Source organism: Hylobates moloch, unplaced genomic scaffold (assembly GCF_009828535.3).
Source record: "Hylobates moloch isolate HMO894 unplaced genomic scaffold, HMol_V3 SCAFFOLD_3, whole genome shotgun sequence".
Lineage (NCBI taxonomy): Eukaryota > Metazoa > Chordata > Mammalia > Primates > Hylobatidae > Hylobates > Hylobates moloch.
Genome location: NW_026652278.1, coordinates 58,768,425 through 58,795,545, shown reverse-complemented (window position 1 = coordinate 58,795,545; position 27,121 = coordinate 58,768,425). Strand labels below are relative to the sequence as shown.

The following is a 27,121-nucleotide window of genomic DNA, read 5'->3' as shown; positions in this document are numbered from 1 at the left end:
GGCCAACGTGGTGAAACCCCGTCTCTACTAAAAATACAAAAATTAGCTAGGCGTGGTGGCACATGTCTGTAATCCCAGCCATTCGGGAGGCTGAGGCAGGAGAACTGCTTGAACCCGGGAGGTGGAAATTGCAGTGAGCCAAGATCGTGCCACTGCACTCTAGCCTGGACACCAAGAGAAAAACTCTGTTTCAAAAAAGAAAAAAAAAAAAGGTAACTAATCTGTCAATCTTGCCTGTGATGTTAAAGTAAGCTGAGATTGAACAGACTGTAAGTAATGGAAAAATACTTTCATATCATCACAGAATGCTAAGGCTGGACAAAAGAGCTTGGGGGTTATCAGGTCTCTTTGCCTCTTCTGAGAAATAGAACCAAGGTCTATAATCAGCAACAGACTGCCTCAGGGTCATTCAGCTGGTTAAGGTAACCAAAGCCAGTTCTGAATTCCAAGTTTCTTGATAACAATCCAGTGATATTTCTTCCTACACCATTTTACTCACTTCCCTCATAAAAAAGCTATCTATATATCTATTACGTTTTAAGTGCACACTCAATGCCAAGCACCACACTTCCACGTTTTAGTTAAACTAATTTAATCTTTACAACAGTCTTTTTTTTTTTTGAGACAGAGTCTTGCTCTGTTGCCCAGGCTGGAGTGCAATGGCACGATCTCAGCTCACTGCAACCTTTGCCTCTAGGGTTCAAGTGATTCTAGTGCCTCAGCTTCCCTAGTAGCCAGGACTACAGGTGTGCGCCATCACGCCCGGCTAATTTTCTTTACAACAGTCTCGTGTGGTATTTATAATCACTTAAAGGCAAGAAGACTGAAGCTCAGAAGGGTTTAGCATGCTACCCAAGACCACACAGCTGTAAACAGTGGTATCCAGGGCCAGGTGCAGTGGCTCATGGCTGTAATTCTAGCACTTAGGGAGGAAGGTGGGTGGATCACTTGAGGCTAGGAGTTCAAAGCCAGCCTGGCCAATATGGTGAAACCCTGTCTCTACTAAAAATACAAAAAAATTAGCCGGGTGTGGTGGCGTGCACCTGTAGTCCCAGCTACTTGGGAGGTTGAGTCATGAGACATGAGAATTGCTTGAATTGGGAGGTGGAGGTTGCAGTGAGTTGAGATCACGTCACTGCACTCCAGCCTGGGTGACATAGAGACTCTGTCTCAAAAAAGAAAAAAAAAAAAAAAAAAGAGTGGTGTCCAGGGCTAATTTCTCTGGTGTTGAAGTGCAGGATCTTGGGACAAAGTGCTTCTACATACAGGGTGCTTTGGTCATGAAGGTTCCCTGCCCATGCTACCAGAGGTTCATGTTGAGAGAAGGGTCTGATCTTGCTCAGGAGGTGGTGGTTGTCTCAGCAGGTTAGAAAGAATCAAGTAAATTCTACCTCCTGGTGTGAAAAAGGTTTCCAAGTTTGTGTAGATCCTGTGATTGCTCTTTCATGTTTAGAGAGAGAAACTGAGTAAAGAGGAAAAATAGAATGATGTTTATATTCTCTACAAGTGTGCTTTCTAATGTGCTAATATGTTCATGGCTTACAAAATAACAGTTTCTGACACTTGAGAAATACATTTCTTTTCATGACATTTTCTTCCTCACATTATTGCTCCCTGTCTTTGGCCTCAAACTTTACATTCTGAAGCTCAAGCACTTTAACTGGAGAGAGGCTTTAATCCCCTCTCTCCAGTTAGGGAGCCTCCTAAGGAGTCTCCTTGTCTTCCAGGTCTCCATTGCCAATCATTTCACAGAAGGGCAGAGAATCTTCCCAAGCAAAGTTGTCGCTGCCTTATAACATTTACCCCTTCTTTCTTGAAAACAGGCCCCAGGCTACCTTTCCAGCTTGCTTTTTCCCCGCCCGAGTCCCTCACACCCACTGTAACTAATCTGGGCTTTTCCTCCTCTGGGCTTTGGCTCACGCCGGTCCCTATATCTGGAATCCTTTCCTTTTTTCATCTTTGGCTGCCTAGATTCTGTCCATTCTTTTTTGTTTATTTGAGGCACAGTCTCACTCTGTGGACCAGGTTGGAGTGCAGTGGCACGATCACGGCTCACTGCAGCCTTGACCTCCTGGATTCAAGCGATCCTCCCACCTCAGTCCCTGAGTAGCTGGGATTACAGGTGTGAGCTACTGTGACTGGCTAATTAAATTTTTCTTTTTTTGTGGAGACAAGGTCTCGCTATGTTGCCCAGGCTGGTCTCTAACTCTTGCAATCAATCTTCCCTCCTTGGCCTCCCAAAGTGCTAGGATTACAGGTGTGAGCCACTCTACTGGGCCTATTCTTTAAGGCCCATCTGAAACGTAATCTCCCTTACCTTTTCTGATTCTCCAACCAGATATCCCTTTCTTGTCCAACACTGGGTATTAGACTGGGTGTAACTTTTATAAGAGTTGACATTTGGACCTGTAATGCAGATATCTGTGCACCCAAACTGTCAATTTCCGTGATCAACTACATGTTAGTGACCTTTGTGTTATAGGTAGCACCTAGAACAGACCTTCATATTGTCAATTATGAAAAACAAAAGTATAAAAGTGCTTCACAATTTTCTGTCAGCTGAAGAACTGGTTCAAAGAAATCCAGAGGCTTTTTTTTTTTTTTTGTAAAGTACAGCTTCTTAATAGGGCACTTGATTTTCTAGCTGTGGACACAACAGTTGATAGACATCTACTAGGTCAAGAAAGGTATGCCTGAATTAGGTAAATGACAGACTCAAAAGAGAGGCCAGGAAAAGGCTGAAAAACAATCTGAAGGCATCTGTGGTATCCTTTTGTTTATATCTTGATTTTTAGTTTCGTACAGGGGAACACAGGAAGCTCTGAGGCTTTAAAACTAGAAACTTTGCAATTTAATCAAATGAAAAATTTTGAATGCTGTGCTGCAAATCTGATTAAATAGGGCTAGTAATTCACTTCCAAACAAAATAAACCCCAAACTCAGAAAATTTAGCTCCTTTTAACAAGAAGTCTGGTAATGTTATTTTTCCAACATTCTAAAGCTAATCAGAGAAGCCTGCCCCCTCACATAAACATTTTTTCATATACCTTTATGAAACCTTCTAACACTACTACAGAGATGAATAATGAATTCACAGGCCCTAGCTGTAACTACGTCATTGTTTACTTGGTGACTTTTATTTTTAATCGGGGAGAGGGGTAAAATGGGGATGAGAGAAAATCAGTTTAAATTGTATTCAAATACATTTACACGATTAACACCACAACTCAAGGAATTTTTTTTTCTTACAGACCTGTAGCACTTGTTGGTAGGAGAACAATGAAATGAACCGATAATTTGAACAAAGGCAACAGGCACCTGCAGCCTTTCAATCACTTAGCAAATATTTCCGCCAAGACAGGGCTGATTTCGGGGATCTGGGCGAGCAGCCGGTGTCACCTTTCTCGGTAAGCTACAAATCTTGGGAAAACTAGGACCCTTCCCAGGGATCCTGGGCTGGGAGCGGTCTCCGGTTTTTAGACAAATCTCTCCTCCTACCACACGTGACCGAATGGCAATCAGCCGCCAAGAGAGACACCGCAACGCATCAGCCGCGGGATACAAAGGCTCGGCACTGCCGCCGCATCCACGGGAGGATCGCGGAGCCTCCCGCGCTCGGCGTCTGCGGAGCCTGCGCAGGGAGCAGCTCCGAGGCGCGCCGCTCCCGGGTCCGCAGGGCGGTGCCGCGCTGCGCGGGGAGCAGGAGCGGGGAGCGCGCGCCGCCTGCCCTGAGCGCCTGCCCACCCAGCGCCGCCGGAGCAGGGGCGCCGCACCGCACGCAGCCGAGCAGCGCCACAGCCGCCGCCGCCGTCGCCGCAGCCGCAGTCGCCGCAGCTAGGCCCTCGGCCGTCACACGGAGCCCCGCAGCGACGTGGACCAAGGTGAGGAAGCCGAGGGCTCCCCCAGTCCCTGCAGGCCCGAGGCCGGGCCACCCCGTCCCCGCCCAGGCCCAGGCCTTCCCTTTCCTCTCGGCTCCTTCCCCTTCCCACAGCTCCCCTGGGCCTCGCGCCGGCTGCAGGGCACAGTGAGCGGCACTTACACCACGGCTCTGGAGATAATCCAGGACACCATCTTCACGGGGGCTTGGGCCCCACGTCCGGGGCGGGTGGGCGCAGAGCGCTGCGGAGCAGGCCGCCAACGGCACGCCGCGCACTTCGCCGGCTCCTCACGCTCCCCGGGGCCGCGCTGGCGCCCTCGGGAGCCGGGCCCGGTGTGTGCGCGCGGCGGCCTGGGCTGCGCGGCGGTCGGTCCCCCGCCCGTCCCCGCCCGCCCCCGCCCGCCGGCCGGGCCGCCGAGCCGGCCAGCCCCGCCCCTGCGCTCCGCTGATAGGCGGCGGCGGCGGCGCGTTGGCCCGGGCCAGGGCCAGGGCCGGGGCCGGGCGGCCGGGCTCCGGAGCTGGGCTGGCGGGACCCTAGTCCGCTTTGGACGGCCTCGCTGCCGCGGCCTTGGCCCCTGCGGTCTAACCAACCTTACCCTCCTCCTTAGCTCTTTGGGACGCCCACCTTGCGGCGAGAGTGGGGCAGGAGGCTGAGGAAGGGTACTGGAGGGCAGGGATTGGCAGTGCCTGTGTGAAAAGTGAGATATTCGCAGGAACTCGGTGTCCAATAAAACTGTCGACCAGGCCCTGGTTTTGGAGAGCCAAGACTTTGAGGTGTGCCTGGCCACATCCGGTATCCTCAGTGTTTACGGAGGCCCAGCACCAAAGGCGTCCTTATATTACCGCATTTTAAGGGAAACGTCGAGAGGTTCTTGCACAGGCCTCCGTGTGTGCCACGAGTCTCGTGGTGCAATGCAGGGAGGGACAGAGGAGGATTTCATGTTTGCAGTAGTGAGTGCAGTGATATCACTGTTCTGGGCCTCTTAGGGCACGTTTTCATCAGAGCATCTGCAAAGACTGTTTACAGACACAAATCTCCATTATTTCCCTGAGGCCTGCCAGATGTTCAAAGTAAAGGCTGGGTCTAGGATTCCTGACCTGTCTTAAGATTTACAACTATATTACAGCTGTAAGATTTACAACTGTATTTTTTGGAGGTTGGGTTACTGCTTACACCTTGCTTTTCTTGCAAATATTATTTCAAGGATAGACTTTTAAAACTCTTTTTTGTGACAGTATCAAATTGAGAAAATGATCTTAAAGTTTAGATATTTTTCTTTTTTCCAGTTAAGACGATAGTAAAAGATAATTCTAGTATTCAGATGGTGTGAAGAATAAAAGATGAAATGTAGGCTTGGAGCCTTTAATTAAAGTCCTAGAAAATATGATGGCTTTTGTGACCATACTGTAATTTTGTCTTCTTGTTCCTCAGTTTCCCTGTGATAAAAAGGGGATAATAATACTGTAGTCTGTCTCTTGCCTTTCAAGGGTGATGTGAGGCACTGCTAAATAATAAGTTTAGGAAATACTCTGACTTGCATGGAAGACAATCAAAGGACACAACAGATTATCCTAAATTATTTTCAGTTCTCAGTCAATAAATTGGGTAATATTTCATTATTTAAGAAACAAGCTCAGAAGCTACTTTCTACTCTTGGGTTAGGTTCTTTTTGCTTATTAATTCATGTCAAGGCTATTTTTATTTCAGGAATTTCAGTAATAATTTGCATTTACTCTGAATCTTTTATTTTTGGCCGTTATTCAGCATTATTTGAGGATCAGGTGTGCTGCATAAGCACCAGTTTTTTGGCGAACTCTCTTGTTCAATAAAACTCAAATGAATTTGAATATCATTCAAATCCCTTCATGAACAGGTCCTGAAATAGCTTTAGAGCCTTTACTTTTACTACTTTCACCCCCAACTCCTAATGTACCCGTTCCCTACCTCTCTTCTCTCAGCCAACCTGTATTTTCATGCTCAGTGCTTTTGCCCAGATTTTGTTTTTCCCTTAACACTTTGCTTCCCATTCTGTACCTATCAGAACTCTCATTTTTCAGTGGCCTATGCCATGAAGACATCCTTGGTTTTCCTCAGGGACAATTATTCCTAATTTTGTCTGTGCCCTCATAATTTATTACTTGAATTTCTATTTCTTATCTGTGTCATTCTGCCTCTACCATGTCTAATGTACTGAATGGTAAAATGAGAACAGACATGGTGTATTAGATTTCTTTGTGTTTTCCAACTAGCCTCAGAGTAAACGTCCAATAAAAATTTGAATATTTGTGAAATACAGTCACTCTTTAAGCATCAGATTTAAAAAATTTCAGCCACGTACACTGGAAGTCTGTTAAAAATGTCTTTCTTGCCTTTTTACTTTGGAGGTCAACATTGTGAATATTAATTATTTCAGCTAATCCTGGTACATTAATGCCTCAGAGGTTGCTGAGATAGGTAGGATGGCTGGCTGCTCTCTGAAATGTCCCTAGACTGCTGTGCGTTAAATTTCATTTTGTATGCTTATTATATCTTCTGCCTCTTCCATATTTAGGTTACTTTTTGCTGCTTTCTTTCTATTTACCTGGAACAGTGCCTTTTTTCACATCTCAGTAGGCCATGGGTTGGAAACCACCTACCATGTGCTATACACGTGTCATTGAGTCATTCTGACAACTTAAAAAGCCAGATAGTGTTTATTCTCTTTTGGTACCATGGAAAGTGAGGTTTAGAGAAGTTAACCCACTGGCCGGTGGTCACATAGGTCATTGGTAACAGAACTGGAGATCTAATTCATCTTCCCAAGCTTGTTTACATTATACAGGGATAGATAGCAGAACTGTGTTTAAGGCGGTGGGTCCAGCTTGGTGTTGCCCTCCAAGGGGAAACTGGAAGGCATTTTTTTAGATTGTTGTAATGATTGGAGCTAACAACTTGCATTTGTTGAGTGGAGGCTAGAGAGGTGTGGGACAGTCGTGAAAAAAGTGTCCCCATGTCCTGCATGATTTAAGAATATCTGCCTTTCATGTAATATTTGTAATTATCAAAGCCTGGAACCTCCATCTTACATCATGATTTTAACTGAGACTGAATTTTCCAGTGTCTGTTTCCACATGCAGCGGTTGTGTGAATTAAAGATTGTTTTGTTCACAACTTGACCAAGAATTGTTTACAGTTTTGGAAAATTGTATCACAAACAGCTCTGCATTCATAGATATATTCGGCTACTAGTTACTTCTTTAAGTCTTCTAGTGTAGTTTTGCCCCACATCGAAATACATGTTATTATAAATCATTTTCATGTCTCTTTTCCACTCTTATTTAGGGTATATGGATTTGTTTGAAATTGTAGGAATATTGTTATTTTGCTTCAGGGTGGTAAAGCAGAAGTTGGAAAATATTTTATGCAAGGGGCACATTGAGTCTGATATGGTTGAGAACTGTTGATCTAAAAGTAAGAGTAACTTCATCTGAGGAGAGTCTCTCGTGAAAAGTGCCCAGATTTTAGTGGAGGGTGTTTATAATTTCTGTGTATTGGACTGTGACTCAGATACACAGAAATATGCTAAATTTATTAGCAGATAGTTGAGATTTGCTAAGAAATAAGTGGCCATTATGCTGGGTGCGGTGGCTCATGCCTGTAATCGCAGCACTTTAGGAGACCGACAAGGGCAGATCACTTGAGGACAAGAGTTCGAGGCCAGCCTGGCCAACGTGGCAAGACCTCATCTCTACTGAAAATACAAAAATTAGCTGGGCGTGATGGTGCACACCTGTAATCCCAGCTACTTGGCAGGCTGAGGCAGGAGAATCACCTGAATCCGGGAGGTGGAGGTTGCATTGAGCTGAGATTGCACCACTGCACTCCAGCTTGGGTGACAGAGTGAGACTCTGTTTCAAAAAAAAAAAAATTGGCCATTAGATAAGTACTTCACTATATAAGATAAGGCGCTAGGGGCACTGGGAGAAAAGGAAATATAGTACCTTCTGCCTAGAAGCTTTTATATTGTGGTCTCTTGGAGTGCTTGAAATCATTTCTTATATAGAAGATAGGATTTCTTTAAGTACTGAACTTAATTTTGATTTTATACATACATCGCTAATATACATTGTGCTATATAAAGCGCATCCTTCATTGTGTTCTGCAAAGACACTTTTCTTCTCTGAGGAAGGCAGTGTATTTAGGGCAAAGGACATTTTCACAGGAGACCTAGTTCTACTACCGGTAATGTGATGTTTGGTAAATCATACTGTATGTTTCCTGTTGAGTATGGGGATGATACTGTTATGAAGATCAAACGTAAGGGGCTTTAAAATCTAAGGGTAATTAGACTGTTAAAAGCATTGGTTTCTCTTTTAAATATTAGTTTTCCTAGGAGATATGTGGAATGTGCAACTTCTGCATGTTAAAGGAGTTCATTTATTAGCAGAGCAACAGAGAGTAGGAAAGTACCTAGGAGAGCAGGTAGTGAGAGCAGAATTAGAGGGTACAAAGATAATGTCTGATCCCTGTAATTATTAATGAGAATGTTAATGAGACTGAATACTAGGTCATCTTCCCATTTCTAATGAGAGAGCATTTTCAGTGGCTAAAAAATATATTTATTTGGAGAAAGGCTAAAATTACTAAATGAGTCTATCTTTCATAGTTGTTCAGAAAATAGGGGGAGAGAGAGGATCTTAAGAAGACTGACGTAACAGAAGAAAGCTGTTCTTTTTCTATCTGCTGCTAGGTGAATACCTCTTTTCTCTCAGGCAGTTTGCTTATGGAATTATGGTTACAACAGAGGTTAAGTCTGGCTTCAGAGATTGAAATTGAATGATAAGGAAATGATATTGAAAATACAATGATCAGATAGCAATAGAATAAAAAGATTAGGTTCTGATTAAGTATTCACTATAGGTATTGGTAGAAAAAGATGGTGACTAGCTGACAACACAAAAAGTAAAATACATCTGTGATGGCTGGATCTGGGAAACACAGAAATTGACATTATCTGAGATTCTTACACATTTCCAGTAGTAGCCTTAACTATAACAATTAAGGATTTAGACAGAAGCTTTTGTTTTTCCTTCATGGTAAAATATGGTTTTGTGTTTGACCATATTAAGTGGCAGAGAAACATTTAGTTTAAGACAATTGAGGTACTTTTACTATTTACTTAAAATAGAATAGATTAAATCAGGGTTTTAAGCTCAAGATAGACTTATGATTTCAGGTATTCAGGTGCATATGGGGTTGTGGTATAATTTGCCAAATCTGAAATATTTGATAATGACATCATGTCTAGTAAGCAGAACTTCAACAAATTTCTATTGATGTTTTGAGTGATAATTCAAAGCACATGGAATAAATTTAAAAGGGAACAGTGAAAAGTTAGTCTTTTTTTCTTCCCTGTTTCCAGCTACTCAGTTCATTTCACAGGCAGTCTCTGTTCCCAGGTTTTTTTTTTTTTTTCCTCAAAGTCCAGAAACATACCCAATTATTAATATATATTTAGCCTAAGATAAAGACAGCATTTTATGGTTTTTGGAACATGATGGAATTATTCAGTAAATGATGTGACAACCAGCCAGCCATTAATAAAAACTGAAGAAAAAAATTCTGATAGGAAATGGAAAAACTGAAAGTACCATAAAAGTAAAAAAAAATAGATAAAGGTATTATATTCTTGATAGCAGGAGGACCTGTCATAAAATCAGAAACCATAATCATAGATTTGAGTATATAAGAATTCAAAGTCCTGTGCCTCCAAAACCAGTGTAAACACGATTGAAAGATAGATGACAAACTAGGAAAAAATTTGTAAAACCTGAGAGAGGGTTTTTTGTCTGATTTTTGGGTATATATCTTCATATACAAAGCACTCTTTTTTTTTTTTGAGATGGAGTCTCGCTCTGTCGCCCAGGCTGGAGTGCAGTGGCGCAATCTGGGCTCACTGCAAGCTCCGCCTCCCGGGTTCATGCCATTCTCCTGCCTCAGCCTCTCTGAGTAGCTGGGACTACAGGCGCCCGCCACCACGCCTGGTTAATTTTTTTTTTTTTTGTATTTTTAGTAGAGACGGGGTTTCACCGTGGTCTCGATCTCCCGACCTCGTGATCCGCCTGCCTCGGCCTCCCAAAGTGCTGGGATTACAAGCGTGAGCCACCGCACCTGGCCTATACAAAGCACTCTTAAAAACTATTAAGAAGTAATCTCTGACGACTTCCAATTTCCAGTGTAGCATGTAAGGAGCTCAGTAATTGCCACTTGGTCCTGACAACAAATAAATAACTGAACAAAATGAAGAATAGACAACTCTTCTTAGATTCCTCAGATAAGTGAAGTCACAGGGCAAACCACATCCACCAAAACTGGAGAGACAGACAGCTGGATACAGAGAATCACAACTGCTGAAGCAGAAACCGAGGATCAGAAACCCCTGAGGGAACCAGTACCCGGGTAGGAAAACCTGAGCTGTAATTGAGGAGTTGCTGGAGGCTCAGTGTGGACAAGTCTGAGACCTAAAAACTCCAGGGAGAGCCAGTCCTAAGAAGACCCCATAGTTTTGTGAGATTTACTTCCTGGAGCTCTACCAGATCCTCACAGTAAATATTTGAGAAAAATCCTCTTATGCTGTCAGCGGGAGAAGGGAGAAGTGAAACATTTTGAAATACACCAAGGTATTCTGTTCTTAACAAGGCCTGCCCTCAGGAGAAATTATTTCTCTTAGAACCAAACCTAACTGGGGAATGGGAAAAATGCAGCTCCAGTCAACTCTAGCCCTCCACATGGAGAAAAGGAAATTCCTAACTCCACCTCCCTCTAGACTTCCAGTTGGGGGGAAGGGAAATAACTCCAGCCCTCTCCAGCCACCCTGTTCCATTTGAAGGGAGAAAAAAACCTGAGAAATGCTGCTGGAAGTTCACAGTCTAGAGGCACAGGCTCACCAGAGGACTGAGACCTAATCCTAGGCCTATAGAATGCTTCTCCTCCCCCATCACCCTAGTACTGCATTACAAAACACCTGTTTACTGTAGGCTTTTTTTTTTTTTAATACTTAGTATATTATGTCCACCTTTACCAAAAAATGACAGGCATACTAAAAGGCAAAAACTATAGTTTGAGGAGACTGAACCAGACATCAGAACCATAGCTAAATATGGCAAGAATGTTGGAAATATCAGACCAGAAATTTTTTTACATATTTTTACTTTTTTTAAAAACTTTTATTTTAGATTCTGGGGTACGTGTGTGTGGTCTGTTACCTAGGTATGTTGCATGGTGCTAAGGTTTGGGGTCTGAATGGTCCCATCACCCAGGTACTGACCTTAGTATCCTACAGTTTTTCATCCCTTCCACCCCTTCTCTCCCTCCTCTAGTAGTCTCCAGTGTCTATTGTTGCCATCATTATGTCAGTGAGTACCTGGTGTTTAGCTCCCATTTATAAGTTAGGGCATGCAGTATTTGGTTTTCTGTCCCTTCCTTAATTTGCTTAGGATAATGACCTCCAACTGCATGTTGCTGCAAAAGGACATGATTTCATTCTTTGTTATGTCTGCATAGTATTACATGGTGTGTGTGTACCACATTTTCTTTATCCAATCCCCTGTTGATGGGCACCTAGGTTAATTCCGTGTGTTTGCTATTGTGAATAGTGCTGTGATGAATATGCGAGTGCATGTGTCTTTTTGGTACAACAAGTACATGTTCATGTGTTTTTGCTCATTTTTAAATGGGGTTATTTTATTTTATTTTTTGAGATAGTGTCTTGCCCTGCTGCCCAGGCTGGAGTGCAGTGGCATGATCTCGGCTCACTGCAAGCTCCGCCTCCTGGGTTCACGCCATTCTCCTGCCTCAGCCTCCCGAGTAGCTGGGACTACAGGCTCCCGCCAACACACCCGGCTAATTTTTTGTATTTTTAGTAGAGACGGGGTTTCACCGTGTTAGCCAGGATGGTCTCGATCTCCTGACCTCGTGATCTGCCTGTCTCGGCCTCCCAAAGTGCTGGGATTACAGGCATGAGCCACTGCGCCCGGCCTAAATCAGGCTATTTTTTGCTTCAATTGTTTAATAAGTTCATTATCAATTCTGGATATGAAACCTTTGTCAGATACATGGTTTGTGAATACTTTCTCCCATTCTGTAGGTTGTCTGTTTTCTAACTTGATAGTTTCTTCTGCTATACAAAAGCTCTTTAGTTTAATTAGATCTCAATTGTCAATTTTTGTTTTTGTTGCAGTTGTTTTTGAGGACTTAGTCATAGAGTCTTTCCCAAGGTGCCAATGCCCAGAATGGTGTTTCCTAGGTTTTCTTCTAGGATTCTTATAGTTTGAGGTCTTACATTGAAGTCTTAAATCCATCTTGAGTTAATTTTTGTATATGGTAAATGTAGGCATTCAGTTTCATTCTGCTGCAAATGGCTTGGCAGCTATCCCAGCACCATTTATTGAATAGGGAATCCTTTCCCCATTGCTTATTTTTGTTGACTTTGCCGAAGATTAGATGGCTGTAGGTATGTGGCTTTATTTCTAGGCCATGAATTAAAAAAAAATAGGATTAACATGCAAAAGACTTTAATGGAAAAAGTAGACAGTGTGCAAGAACAGATGGATAACATAAGCAGAGAGATGGAAATTTTAAGAAAGAATAAAAAAGAAAATGCTCTAGTAAAAAATATTGTAACAAATGAAGAATTTCATTGATGGGCTCATTAGTATACTGGACTTTTAAAAATCTCTGAGCTTGAGGATATTACAAGAAGCTTCCAGAACTGAAAAGCAAGAAGAAAAATGACAGAGAAAAACTCCCTCAGAACAGAATGTCCAAGAACTGTGAGACAGCTGCCAAAGGTGCAAAATATACATAAGGAAATACCAAAGCAGCAGAACAAAAGAAAGGAACAGAAACAATATTTTAAGTAATAACTGAGAATTCCCCCAAATGAGTGTCAGATATCAAACTACAGATCCAGGAAGCTCAGAGAACACCAAAGATGATGAGTGCCAAAAATCTACACTTAGCCACACCATATTCAAACTTCAGAAAATCAAAGATAAAGAAACCATCTTGAAGCCAGGGAGGAAAAATACCTTACCTATAGAGAAACAAAGATAAAAATTACATCCAACTTCTCCTCAGAAATCATGCAAGCAAGAAGAAAATAGTGAAATATTTAGTGTTGAGAGAAAGAAGCCCACCACCTGGAATTTTATATCCTGCCATGTTGTGTTACCCTTCCAAAGTGAAGGAAGAATAAAGACTTACTCAAAGTGCAAATTGAGGGAATTTGTTGCAAATCTGATTTGTAAGAAATATGTATAAAAGACTTAAAGCAAAAATTGAGGGAATTTATTGCAAATCTGATTTGTAAGAAATATGTAAAAAAAAAGGTTCTTCAGAGAGAAGGAAAATAATATAGGTCAGAAGCTTGAATCTTAAAAACTTTTATATTCCGTATTCATAATTGATCTGGCAGATAACAGTTTGTTAAAATAATAATAATGACCATGTATTCTATTGTGCTTCTGTGGGTTTGTGTATGTGTGTGTATCTATACATGGTACTTAGGTGTAAGTGAAATGAATGACAGCAATGATGTAACAGGTGAAAGAGTGGATTTAGGAATATTTGCTTATTATAAGGTACTTGGACTGCTTATGAAGTGGTATAGCATTATTTGAAAGTGGACTTGGATGAATTGTAAATGTTTATTGCAAACTCCAGGGAAACCGCTGAGAGAAGTAAAAATTGAAAAAGAAGAAGGGGAAGGAGAAGGAAGGGAAAGATGAGAACAGTTATTCCTCAGTATACATGGGCAGTTGGTTCCAGGACTCCTTGAGTATACCAAAATCCTCACATACTCAAGTCACGCAGATGGCCCTGTTGAACTTGTATATACAAAATGTTGGTGCTACCTATATGTAGTTTTCACATCCCACAAATAGTGTATTTTTTTTATTTTTTATTTTTATTTTTTTTCGAGGTGGAGTCTTGCTTTGTCACCCAGGCTGGAGTGCAGTGGTGCTATCTCAGCACTCACTGCATCTTCTGCCTCCTTGGTTCAAGCAATTCAATTCTCCTGCCTCAGCCTCCGGAGTCGCTGGGATTACAGGCGCCTGCCACTGCACCCGGCTAATTTTTGTATTTTTAGTAGAGGCGGGGTTTCAGCATGTTGGCCAGGCGGTCTCAAACTCCTGACCTCGTGATCTGCCAGCCTTGGCCTCCCAAAGTGCTGGGATTACAGACGTGAGCCACCACGCCCAGCCAAATACCGTATTTTCTATCTGCATTTAGTTAAAAGAAATCTGCATATAAGAGGACCCATGCAGTTCAAACCTATGTTGTTTAAGGGTCAGCTGTATAATCGATATGCCAAGAAAAGGGAGAAAATGAAATCATATAACGTGCTCAGTTAAAACCACAAAAGGCAGAAAAAGTGTAAAAGATGGAAATAGGAACAAAGAACAGGGGCCACACACAGAAACCTGTAACAAATATGATAGATACTAGTCCAGACTATATCAATACTCACTTTAAACATCTGTGGTCTAAATATACCAATTAAAAGAGATTAGTAGAGTGAATTAAAAAGCAACACCCAACTGTATGTTATCAACTAGAAACCCACTTTAAAGACACAAAGATTAAAAGTAAAGGAATGGAGAAAGATATATCATGCTAACATTAACCAAAATAAACTGAGGGTAGCTATATTAATAGTAGACTTCAGAGCACTCTACGTTATCAGGGATAAATAGGATGTAATGACAAAGGGATAAGTAACCCAAGAAGATACAACAATCCTTAATATCTATATGCCTAACAACAGAGCATCAGAATATGTGAGGCAAAAACTGATAGAACTGCAATGAGAAATATATGAATGTACTATTATAATTGGACACTTTAACACTCCTGTATCAGAAATTGACAACTCCAGTAGACAAAAAATCAGTAAGGACATAGTTGAAGTTAATAGCACTATCAATCAACTGGGTATAATTGACATCTGTAGACTACTTCACCAAATAACAGCAGATTACACATTCTTCTCAAGCTCACATGGAACATTCACCAAGATAAACTTCATTCTAGGCCATAAAACAAACCTTAACAAACTAGAAATCATGCCATATCTGTTCTCAAAGCACAATAAAATTAAATAGAAACCAGTAACTGAAAGATAGCTGGAAAATCCCAAAATATATGGAAGATTAAGCAACTTCTAAACAATACATAGTTCAAAGAAGAAATCTCAAGAACACTTAAAAATATTTTGAAATAAATCAAAATGAAAATACAGTTTATCAAAATTTGTGAGATGTAGTGAAACCAGAGCTTAGAGAGGAGTTTATTGGATTGAATGCATTTATTAGGAAAGATGAAAGATCCAAAATTGGCCAAGCGCGGTGGCTCATGCCTGTAGTCCCAGCACTTTGGGAGGCCGAGGTGGGTGGATCACGAGGTCAGGAGATTGAGACCATCCTGGCTAACACGGTGAAACCTTCTCTCTACTAAAAATACAAAAAATTATCTGGACGTGGTGGTGGGCGCCTGTAGTCCTAGCTACTTGGGGGGCGGAGGCAGGAGAATGTTGTGAACCTAGGAGGCGGAGCTTGCAATGAGCCGAGATCACGCCACTGCACTCTAGCCTGGGCGACAGAGTGAGACTCTGTCTCAAAAAAAAAAAAAAGATCTAAAATCAGTAATCTAAAGTTCCACATTAGGAAACAGAAAAAGAACACATCAAATCCAAAGTAAGTAGAAGAAAAGAAATATAATAAAAGAGCAGGAATCAATGAAATGAAAATCAGCAAACACCTAGAGAAAATCAATAAAATCAAAAGCTGGTTCTTTAATAAGATTAGTAAAATAGGTAATCCTTTAGCTAGACCATCTAAAAAGAAAGGATACAAATTACTAATATCAAAAATGAAAAAGCAGCATCTTTACAGATCCCATTGACATTAAAAAGATAATAAAGGAATATTGTCACTGACCCTGTGCTTATGTTTCATAACCTAGATGAAATGGACCAGTTATTTGAAAGGTACAATCTGCCAAAAGTCACACAAGAAGAAATAGACAATCTGAATAGGCCTGTATCTAGCAAAGAAGCTGAATCTACAATTAATAATCTTCCCAAACAGAAAGTACCAGGTCCAGATGGGTTCACTAGTGAGTCTACCAAATATTTAAATAAAAAGTTACGCCAATTATTCACTATCTTTTCCAGAAGACAGAAGTAGGGGAAATACATCTTAATTCATTCTACCATTATCCTAATTCAAAAAACACATATTGCAAGAAAAGCCAAGTACATACTAACATCTCTTACAAACATAGATGCAAAAATCCTACATAAAATTAGCAAATTTGATCCAAAAATGTATGAAAAATTATATACCACAACCAAGTGGGATTTATCCCAGGTGTGCAAGGCTGGCTTAATATTGGATAATCAATTAGTGTAATCTAGCACATTAACAGGCTAAAGAAGGAAAATCATAGGGTTGTATCAATAGTTGCAGAAAAAGCGTTTGATAAAATCCAACACTAATTCATTATGAAGACTTTCAGTAAATTAGGAAGAGAGAGGAACTTTCTTACCTGATAAAGAACATCTAAAAAATCCTACAGCTAATATCATAGTTGATGTTGAGAAACTGGAACCTTTCCTGCAAAGATTAAGCACAAGGCAAGAATGTCCCCTCTAATCATTGCTTTTCAGCATCATTGTGTCCTAGCTGATGCAGTAAGACAAAAAATGGAAATAAAAGGTATATAGATTGAAAAGGAAGAAGTAAACTGTCATTGTTCACAGATGATAAGATTATGAAGAAAATTCAAAAGAATCAAGAAAATTACTTCTGGAACTTATAAACCACTATCACTTTCTCATATTGCCAGCAGTGAACAAGTGGAATTTGAAATTAAAGACATGATACCATTTACATTAGCAACCCCCAGAATGAAATTTTTAGGTATAAATCTAACAAAATATATACAAGATCTATGTAAAGAAACCTACAAAACTGATGAAAGAAAACAAAAGAACTAAATAAATGTAGAAATATTCTATGTTCATGGATAGGAAGACACATCATCATCATCAGAATGTCAGTTCTTCCCAACTTGATACATAGATTCAGTGCAATCCCAGTCAAAATCCTACTAAGTTACTTTGTGGCTATCAAGAAACTGATCCTAAAGTTTATATGGAGAGTCAGAAGATCCAGAACTGTCCACACAATATTAAAGGAAAAGAACAAAGTTGGAGAATTGACACTGCCCAAGTTCAAGACTTACTATAAGACTGCAGTTATCAAGGCAGTATGGCACTAGTGAAAGAATAGACCAGTAGATCAGTGGAACACAATAGATCCCAGGCATAGACCCTTGTAAATATAGTCAAATGATCGTTGACAAAGGAATAAAGGCAGTACAATGGAAAAAAGATACAATATTTTCAAAAAATAATGTTGGAATAACCTGACATTCACATGCAAAATAAATCAATCAAGACACAGACCTTACACCAGGCAGGTTACAATCCAAGATTGTGTGTTTGGTGTAGTATCTAGAAAGTCAGTGATAAGACTTGATAAGCTGGAATTTCATTTAAGTTAAAGTTTTTTTTTCTCTGCAAAAGACACTGTGAAGAGAATTAAAGGACAAGCCACAGGCTGGGAGGAAAATATTTGCAAAAGATATATTTGATAAACGACTACTACTTAAAATATACAAATAATTCTTCAACATCGACAGTAAGAATGTAAACAACCTGATTAAAAATGAGCTAAAGACCTTAACAGACACCTCACCAAAGAAGATTTGTAGATGGCAAGTAAACATGTGAAAAGATGTACCACATCATATGTTGTCAGGAAAATGCAAATTAAAATGTGAGATACCACCATATACCTATTAGAATGCCCAAAATTCAGAACACCGATGACACAAAATGCTGGCCAGCATATGAAACAATAGGAACTCATCCATTGCTGGTGGGAATGCAAAGTGGCATAGCCACTTTTTTTTTTTTTTTTTTTTTTTTTTTTGAGACAGAGTCTTACTCTGTTGCCCAGGCAGGAGTGCAGTGGCGCAATCTCAGCTCGCTACAAGCTCCACCTTCTGGGTTCAAGTGATTCTCCTGCCTCAGCCTCCCGAGTAGCTAGGATTCCAGGCATCTGCAACTACTCCTGGCTCATTTTTTGTATTTTTAGTAGAGACAGGGTTTCACCATGTTGGCCAGGCTGGTCTCGATCTTCTGACCTCTGGTGATCCACCCGCCTCAGCCTCCCAAAGTGCTGGGATTACAGGCATGAGCCATTGTACCCGGCTGGCACAGCCATTTTTAAAGACGGTTTGGCAGTTTCTAACAAAACTAAACATACTCTTAACCATTTAACCCAGCAATCATGCTTCTCAGTATTTTCCCAAATGAATTGAAATATGTTCACACAAAAACCTGCACACAAATGTTTATAGCAGCTGTATTCATAATCACCAAAACTTGGAAGTAACCAAGATGCCTTTTAGTAGGTAAATGGATAAATGAGTTAAGGTACATTTAGACAGTGAAATATTAGCACTAGAAAAAAATGAGCTATCAGGCCATGAAGAGACATGGAGGAACCTGAAATTCATATTAGTAAGTGAAGCCAACCTGAAAAGGCTGCACAGTGTATGATTATGACTGTATGACATCTAGAAAAGGCAAAAACCATGGAGACTGTAAAAAGATTAGCCATTATTATGGGTTACAGGGGAGAGAGGGATGAATAATCAGAGAACAGGATTTTTAGGGCAATGAAGCTATTATGTACAGTACTATAATAGTGGATACATGTCATTATACATATGTCAAAGATGGTAGAATGTACAACATCAAGAGTGAACCCTAATGTTAACTATGGACTTTGGTTGATAATATTGGGTCACTGTAGATTCACTGATGGTAACAAATGTACCATTCTTGTGTGGGATGTTGATATCGGGGGAGGTTGTGTCTGTGTAGGGACAGGCGGTAAATGGGAACTCTGTACTTTCCACTCAGTTTGGCTGTGACCCTAAAACAGCCTTAAGAAACAAATTTTATTAAAAAATAAGTCTCAGAAGAAAAAATATGCAAAGGATATCAGCAGAAAGTTTACAAAAGCAGCTAGGCTTTTCCAGGTGGCCAGGAAAATGGCCTGGATGTAATCCCAGCTAATCCAGAAAAGTACATGGTGCAAGTTCAGAACTGGGGCTTGTTCAAGAAGCATAGTTTAAAACCAGAAGGAATTAAAAAGGAATTCTATTTGTCGTCGAAGAGTGTATTAAAGGGAACTTAATTCATAACCACATTAATATTTTTTACAAGTTCCTTTTCTCTTTTCCTTTCTTCCTGCTGCCCAGGAGCTTCTCACTGGTCAAACTCTAAAGCTTTCTTCCTAAATCCCAACCAACAAGGTTTCTTATCAACATTTCCTTCTTTATTCCTTTATTATATTGATCAACTTAGTCCCAGCAAATCTTTCCTTTTTAGGAAGGGCAGAATGAGTAGAGGAGGAAGACTGAGTACACTCACATATTAATAAATTTTGGCATGTCACACTAAGAAAGTGTTTTTGGTCTCACTGATGATTAAAGAAATCCAGATAAAAATTTTCTTACCTGCCAAATTAGCAACTATTACATAGAAGGATACTGCTGTATTGTTGAGAATGTGTGGATACCAGTAAGTTCTTATTGGAGAGAAGAAAGACTAAGTTAAATTTTGGCAGGGGGAGAAATTGTACACGTTTGCCTTTTCATGGATGTCAGGCCTTTGATTCTGAATCCCACCTCTAAGACTTTATCTCAGGCCTGTTTCAGGTTATGTGTGTGTTGAGAGGGGGTGGGTACTGTGCGGCGAGGAGGGCTATCTAGTATGTGTTTAAAAGCTCTATTTGCATCCCTGTTTGTTTTACATTCTCAAAAGTGACTCTACACTATTTATCTTGAAATTGTTTGTACAACCTATGCTCAAATCTTCTGTGATGCTTCTTGAACAAACATTCTCAGTTCCTACCCCAGACCAACTAAATCAGAATCTCTGGGTAGGACCAGTAATTTTTTTAAAAGCCCACCATAATTAGATATATAATTAGCTATATGGTTAAATAATCAGAGCCATTATAACAGACTCTAAAGTTGTGAACTTCTGCTCTGCCATGAAGCTTCCAATTCCATTCAGCTCAAACCCTGAAAATACTTGGCCATCTCTAAAACCTTGAATTTTCAATCATCTTACCGTGAAATTCCTTTATGTTACTTAGCATCCTCCCTTCTTTTTATGTCTGGTTCTAAGGAGGAACATGGGAACATGTATGCCTTGCTAAAAATCACTCGAGGAAGCTTTTTTTTTTTTTTTTTTTTTGAGACAGACTCTCCTGCTGTCACCCAGTCTGGAGTGCAGTGGCACGATCTCAGCTCACTTCAAGCTCTGCCTCCCGGGTTCATGCCATTCTCCTGCCTCAGCCTCCTGAGTAGCTGGGACTACAGGCGCCCACCACCATGCCAGCTAATTTTTTTTTTTTGTATTTTTAATAGAGACAGGGTTTCAATATCTTAGCCAGGATGATCTCAATCTCCTGACCTTGTGATCTGCCTGCCTAGGCCTCCCAATGTGCTGGGGTTATAGGCGTGAGCCACTGTGCCAGGCTGAGGAAGCTTTTTTAAATGGAGATAAGACCTCGCTATGTCACTCATGCTGAAGTACAGTGGTATGATCGTAGCTCACCTCAAACTCCTGGGCTCAACTGATCCTGTCTTAGCCTCCTGAGTAGCTGGGACTGCAGGCTTGTGCCACCAAGCTTGGCTAACATTTTATTTTTATTTTTTGTAGAGACAGGGTCTTGTTTTGTTGCCCGGGATGTTGGTGAACTCCTGGCCTCAAGTGTGCTGGGATTATAGGTGTGAGCCACCTCTGTGTCTGGCCCCCTATTTCTATTATTGACCTGTTACGATCTGCATAGCAAGCAGAGTGGCCTTTTTAGTACACAAATGAAGAACCTCTTAAAACTCCCTCCAGTGGCTTTCCTTGCACTTGGATTAAATTTCATGTTTGCCCACAAAGCCTTGTGTGAGCTGGTCCCTGCTTGCCTTTCCAAATTCATCTTATTACCATTATCTTCCTGGCCCACTAAGCTTCAGTCCTATTGGCCTTTCTTCTGTTTCTGTAAACATGTCAGCCTACTTTTTGCCTTAGGGTCGTTGATTCTGCTGTTCCCTGCTTCAGAATGAGCAACTGTCTCACCTGCATTGGCTTCTTAATGCTTTTCAGATTCTGTGGTGACTCTTTCATTTATTACCCAATCTCATTTAACCACCTAATCACTCCTGGGTCATCCTGTTGCAGTTCTCTGCATTGTACTTACCACTGGCTGCTGTTCTTGTTTTCTGTTTCCTCCTCCAATTAGAATGTAAGCTCTATTAGAGCAGGAATGTTGTCTGCCCTGTTTTATTGTTGTAGTCTCAGTACCTATATATCTCCTATATAACATCTTCTAGGAATTTGGGTGGTTATCTATAGCCAGAAAAGTACAGAAACAAGTAATGACTTTATACATTAGGTATGATATTATACTTTTTATCCATAGGGTACCCATAACATTTTATGGAGTATATCTCAACCAAAATCAGCCATAACAGAATGATCAATTAAAGGGTATCATGGCAGAGTGTGGCTTGTAGCAGCTCAAGTAGAACAAGCAAGGAAGCAGAATAGGGAAAACAGTGCCCATGAAACACAAGCATGTGGACCCTGGTGGTTAGATACTTCTTAATCTATCAAAATGATTCACATCCCAGAGGAGGCTAGGATGGAGACTCAATGATCATGCTTCAAGCAGTCACCAGGAGATGTTAGGAGTTGAAGGGGCAGAACTACGAAAGTTGTCAAAGGCAAATTAATCAACAAGTATCCAGGAGAATCTGAAAGTAATGGGAAGAAACCAGATAAATGGGAAGAAAAATTGCTCAGGATTCACAGCAAAGAATAATGTTGAGCCAACTTTAGCTTTTTCAGCTCGTGCTGGTGAGAGCCAATCTCAGTTTCTTAGGCTTGCCCGTAGGAATAAAAAAACAGCTGCTTGGTTGTGAGTGTGGTATTCAGAGGGAGGGAATAAGGGACAGGAGTAAGGGTGGGGCAGGCACATTAGTGGTATAGAAGCCTTTAGCAGAAACTCACATGTTAGATCCATCATAGATCATGCAGGTCTTTTAGTCCATTGTCTCCCAAACTTTTCATAGAAAGGATCTCTTAAATTGTTTTTTCCATTATAAATTTCACACTACAAAAATGTTTTTGCTCAGAACCCTTAATTATTAATAATTTGTCTCCCAGTTTTTAGCAAAAGATTCTAATTAGTATCTATACTGAATTGACCTAAGTTGAACTAAAAGCCCCCACCCAAAAAAAAAACCCCTAAAAAACCTACAATTTTAGTTAGGGAATTTCACATTTAAATGATTGTTTCATTCAAATTTTGGAAGTATTAAAAATGGCCTGTGGCCTTTAGGTTGAGAGCTTTTGGAACTTGGTCATTAAAGGCCTAAGCATATTTCTCATGCCCTTTGTCTTCAAATCTATCTTTGTGTGTCACTTAAGGGCTAAGCTTTTTTACATGGATCATATAGCTTTAAGACTCAGTTTCCCATCTGCAAAATGGGTATAATAATAGTATCTACTTCCAGGAGTTATTTTGAAGATCATTTGAAGCACTTGGCATATTGGGTGATACATAGTATGTGCTCAGTAATTTTTTTTTTTTTTTTTTTTTTGAGACGGAGTCTTGGGCTGTCGCCCAGGCTGGAGTGCAGTGGCACAATCTCGGCTCACTGCAAGCTCCGCCTCTCGGGTTCACGCCATTCTCCTGCCTCAGCCTCTCTGAGTAGCTGGGACTACAGGCGCCCGCCACCACGCCCGGCTAATTATTTTTTGTATTTTTAGTAGAGACGGGGTTTCACCGTGGTCTCGATCTCCTGACCTCGTGATCCGCCCGCCTCGGCCTCCCAAAGTGCTGGAATTACAAGCGTGAGCCACCGTGCCCGGCCTGTGCTCAGTAATTGTTACCCATTATTCTGTTTTTATTGCTGTTATCTACAGCTGTGCAGCTCTTGTTTCTCGGTATAGTCTTGTAGATTTTGGATTCAAAGTTTGATCTTTTTATCTGTAAGAATTGATTCCAAATAAAATAAAAATAATTGATTCCCTTTCCTTTAACTCCAAGAAATATAGAGTTGAACAAAGAATACAAACAATATATTATATTGGCAGTTGTGGGTGGAAGGAGAGTTGAAGAGCTGGCAGCTGGCAGGTTGTTTTTTTTTTTTTTTTTTTGAGACGGAGTCTCGCTCTGTCACCCAGGCTGGAGTACAGCGCCGCAACTTGGCTCACTGCAAGCTCCACCTCTCGGATTCACACCATTCTCCTGCCTCAGCCTTCCGCATAACTGGGACTATAGGCGCCCGCCACCACGCCTGGCTAATTTTTGTATTTTTATTAGAGACGGGGTTTCACTATGTTGGTCAGGTTGGTCTCGAACTCCTGACCTCTTGATCCACCCGCCTCGGCCTCCCAAAGTACTGGCATTACAGGCATGAGCCACCGTACCCGGCCGCCAGCAGGTTTTTAAAGCTAACATTCTATATAAAAAACAGTGTTCTAGTTTCAGTGAGCACAAACAGGCTTTAACTTCAGTGGTAAGTGGGTTACTGATGTGCAGCTGCTGGTGATGTTTTAGGGGTTACCTTACTTGGGAGAAAGGAGATAGAAGAGATGAAATCTGCAAACTGGCAACATTTGTAAAACTGATTCTGACCTTAATTGTCTCTCATGGATTCCATTTTCTTGCAACATGTTTCACAATAGGAATCAATATAGAAATGAATGTCCATAAATAAGTATATTTCCTTGGTAGCCATATGGCATATTATTTCAACACAGGAAGGAAAATATTTCCCTTATAAATTATCAGTCTTATTTACTACCTTTAGAAAAATGATAAATTTGCCTGTATTTTAAATACCAAAATGAAGTCTTTACCCTGTCCCTGCCTCCTTTCTTCTCTCCTTCTTTTTCTTTCTTAGGACCATTATCAGTTAGTTCATAGGTGATAATTTTGCTGGAGAATTAATAAAGCAATCATGTGGCAGAAATAGTAGTAGTAGTCTTTTTTTTTTTTTTGAGACGGAGTCTTGCTCTGTTGCCCAGGCTGGAGTGCAGTGGCGCGACCTTGGCTCACTGCAAGCACCGCCTCCCGGGTTCACGCCATTCTCCTGCCTCAGCCTCCCGAGTAGCTGGGACTACAGGCACCCTCCAGCACGCACGGCTAATTTTTTTTGTATTTTTAGTAGAGACGGGGTTTCACCGTGTTAGCCAGGATGGTCTCTATCTCCTGACCTCGTGAATCACCCTCCTCGGCCTCCCAAAGTGCTGGGATTACAGGCGTGAGCCACCGTGCCTAGCCAGTATTACTCTTACTAAAACAATTTTTAAAAATGTGAACAGAATAATAGATTTAGTACCTTTGAAAAGTATGGGGGAAAGGGCTGAAAAATGTGACACAATTAGCAATGAAGTTTTTAACTGTGAAATAAAAGCACAATAAACATCAGTATCTTTTTCACAAGTCTTTTTCAATGAATCACTTTGTCTTCTTCAACACCTTTGTAGCTACTGTAAAATTTACATGACTGTGAAATTCCATCCCTTTAAAATTCATATAACTAAAGTATTGTAAACTCTATTCATAGCATTGAATAAAATGGCACTAAAATGAGCTGATAATATGGACATTCATGTGTCCTGATTCAGCTACAGTGTCTGGCAGGTTCAAGAGCCAGAGGCCTGGGTTCAAGCTGTGATCCTACCTCTTAAGGACTGGGAATCTTGGGCACTTTACTGAGTTTTTATGTCTTTGTGTCCTCATCCATAAAATGGGAATTATGATGTCTATCTTATATGAATGTAGTAGTTCGTGTTATAATTTTAAAGTGATGATACAGAGGAAAAACATATAATTTGAAAAATGTATTATCTTAACTGTTTTATGTTGTTTTTGTTTTTTAACCAAGCTACCTTCTATAGTTAAACATACATTTATCTATCCATCCACCCATCCATCCATCCATCCATGCATCCATCCGTCCATGCATCCATCCATCCATCTATCGAGACAGAGTCTTGCCCTGTTGCCCAGGCTGGAGTGTAGTGGCCCAGTCTCAGCTCACTGCAACCTCTGCCTCCCAGGTTCAAGCGATTCTCCTGCCTCTGCCTCTTGAGTAGCTGGGATTACAGGCGTGTGCCATGACGCTTGGCTAATTTTTGTGTTTTTAGTAGAGACAGGGTTTTGCCATGTTGGACAGGCTGGTCTCGAACTCCTGACCTCAAGTGATCCACCCACCTTGGCTTCCCAAAGTGCTAGGATTATAGGCGTGAGCCACCATGCCCTGCAGCAGTTCTTTGTTTGTTTGTTTTTTTTGGAGACAGGGTGTCACCCTGTTGCCCAGGCTGGAATAAGGTGGCATGATATTGGCTCATTGCAACCTCTGCTTCCTGGGCTCAAGCAGTCCTCCCATCTCAGCCTCCCAAGTGGCTGGGACTACAAGTGTTCACAACCACACCTGGCCAATTTTTGTATTTTTTTGTAGAGATGGGGTATCACCATGTTACCCAAGCTGGTCTCGAACTTCTGGGCTCAAGCAGTTCTCCCACCTCAGCATCCCACAGTGCTGGGATTATAGGCGTGAGCCACCATGCCTGGCCTTACAGTTAAACATGTATTTATTATGGACAGTTCTAAATAACACATGAATTATATGCCAGTCCTCTCAGTTCGTTATTTACATTTACCCCTAGTAAGACCTTAAAAATGACTAATTCAAGGCTGATCTACCTAATATGAATATGTTTAGGTACAAAGTAGACTACTAAGTGTTAGTAGAGTTTTTTGAGGCAGTAGCATTATAATAGGTAAAAATGATTTGTAAATATCATGTAAAGCATTTTAAAGTACATAGCTTCACCTAAAACAAGAGGATTTATTCAATAATGATTTTCTTCTGAAATATTTTAACATCTCGTTTGATGTTGTGTATGTTTATAAATTTGCTTTTTAAATATTTGCATAAAATAAAGTTCAGACATTTGAATTTATAAATCCTTAATGAACAGGGCTTGAGGTAATGAGATTCAATTCTGAATTTGTTTTTTAATCGTCTGATTTTTCTTTTTTTCTTAGTATTTGGGTGTATAGCCTTTCAGACATGGCTGAAAGGATACCCTTCAGTATTCTCTAAACTGTTGTTTTTCCATTATATCTTTGCTATGGGGACTAGAATGTAAATTTTTTTCACTTGACATGAAGGCCATGATCTACATTAGTATGTTGGTCTCTAATCAGTCTTGCCTATACATTTTACACAAGTTTAGAAGTTTTGTTGTCTACTGTTCAGTGCATCCACTAAAGGCAGGTCACCAAAGGCAAAGCCAGACTAACAGTTATTATCAAAAAAGAAAATATAACAAGTGTGAGAATGTGGAGAAATCAGAACCCTTGTCTACCTACTGGTGTTGGGAATGCAAAATGGTGCAGCTGCTATGGAAAATAGTATGAACATTCCTCAGAGAATTAAAAAGAGAACTACCATATGATCCAGCAATCCTGCTTCTGAGTATTTATCCAAAAGAATTGAAATTAGCATCTTGAAGAGACATTAGCACTCCTGTGTTCATTGCAGCACTATTCAGAATAACCAAGATGTGGAATCAACCTAGATGTCCATTGATGAATAAAGGAAATGTGGTATATACATACAATGGAATATTATTTAGACTTAGAAGGAAATACTGCCATGTATGACAACATGGATGAACTTTGAGGACATTGTATCAGTGACATTAGCCAATTACAAGGTCAAATACTGTATGATTTTACTGATAAGAATCTACAATAATCAAAGTCATAGTAGCAGAGGGTAGAATGGTAGTTCCCAGGGGCTCGTGGGAGGTGGAATTTCGGAGAGTCATTGCTCAATGGACATAAAGATTCCGTTATGCGAGATAAACAAGTTCTAGAGATCTGTGTAACACTGTGCTATAGTTAGTTAGCAATAACACTGTATTGTATACTTAAACATTTGTTAAGAAGGTAGATCTCATATTAAGTGGTCTTACCACAATAAAAAAAAAATAGGAGTCCTAGAAAACTTGAGTGATATATTTCTTTTTAGTCTGT

The 27,121-nt window shown here is 40.6% G+C and overlaps 2 protein-coding genes across 2 annotated transcripts in view; one reads left to right on the top strand and one right to left on the bottom strand.

Moving 5' to 3' along the window:
* The window catches only part of REEP3 (receptor accessory protein 3), a 103,910-nt gene extending 99,662 nt beyond the window's left edge, over positions 1-4,248 (bottom strand). The window contains exon 1 of the mRNA XM_032138254.2: positions 4,040-4,248. Coding sequence (XP_031994145.1) covers positions 4,040-4,071 — 32 coding nt within the window. The 5' untranslated portion in view covers positions 4,072-4,248. The remainder of the gene's footprint in view (positions 1-4,039) is intronic.
* Positions 3,457-27,121, top strand: part of JMJD1C (jumonji domain containing 1C) — a 345,065-nt gene continuing 321,400 nt past the window's right edge. Inside the window, exon 1 of the mRNA XM_058436284.1 lies at positions 3,457-3,881. The gene's annotated coding sequence lies outside the window, so the exon portion shown is untranslated. The remainder of the gene's footprint in view (positions 3,882-27,121) is intronic.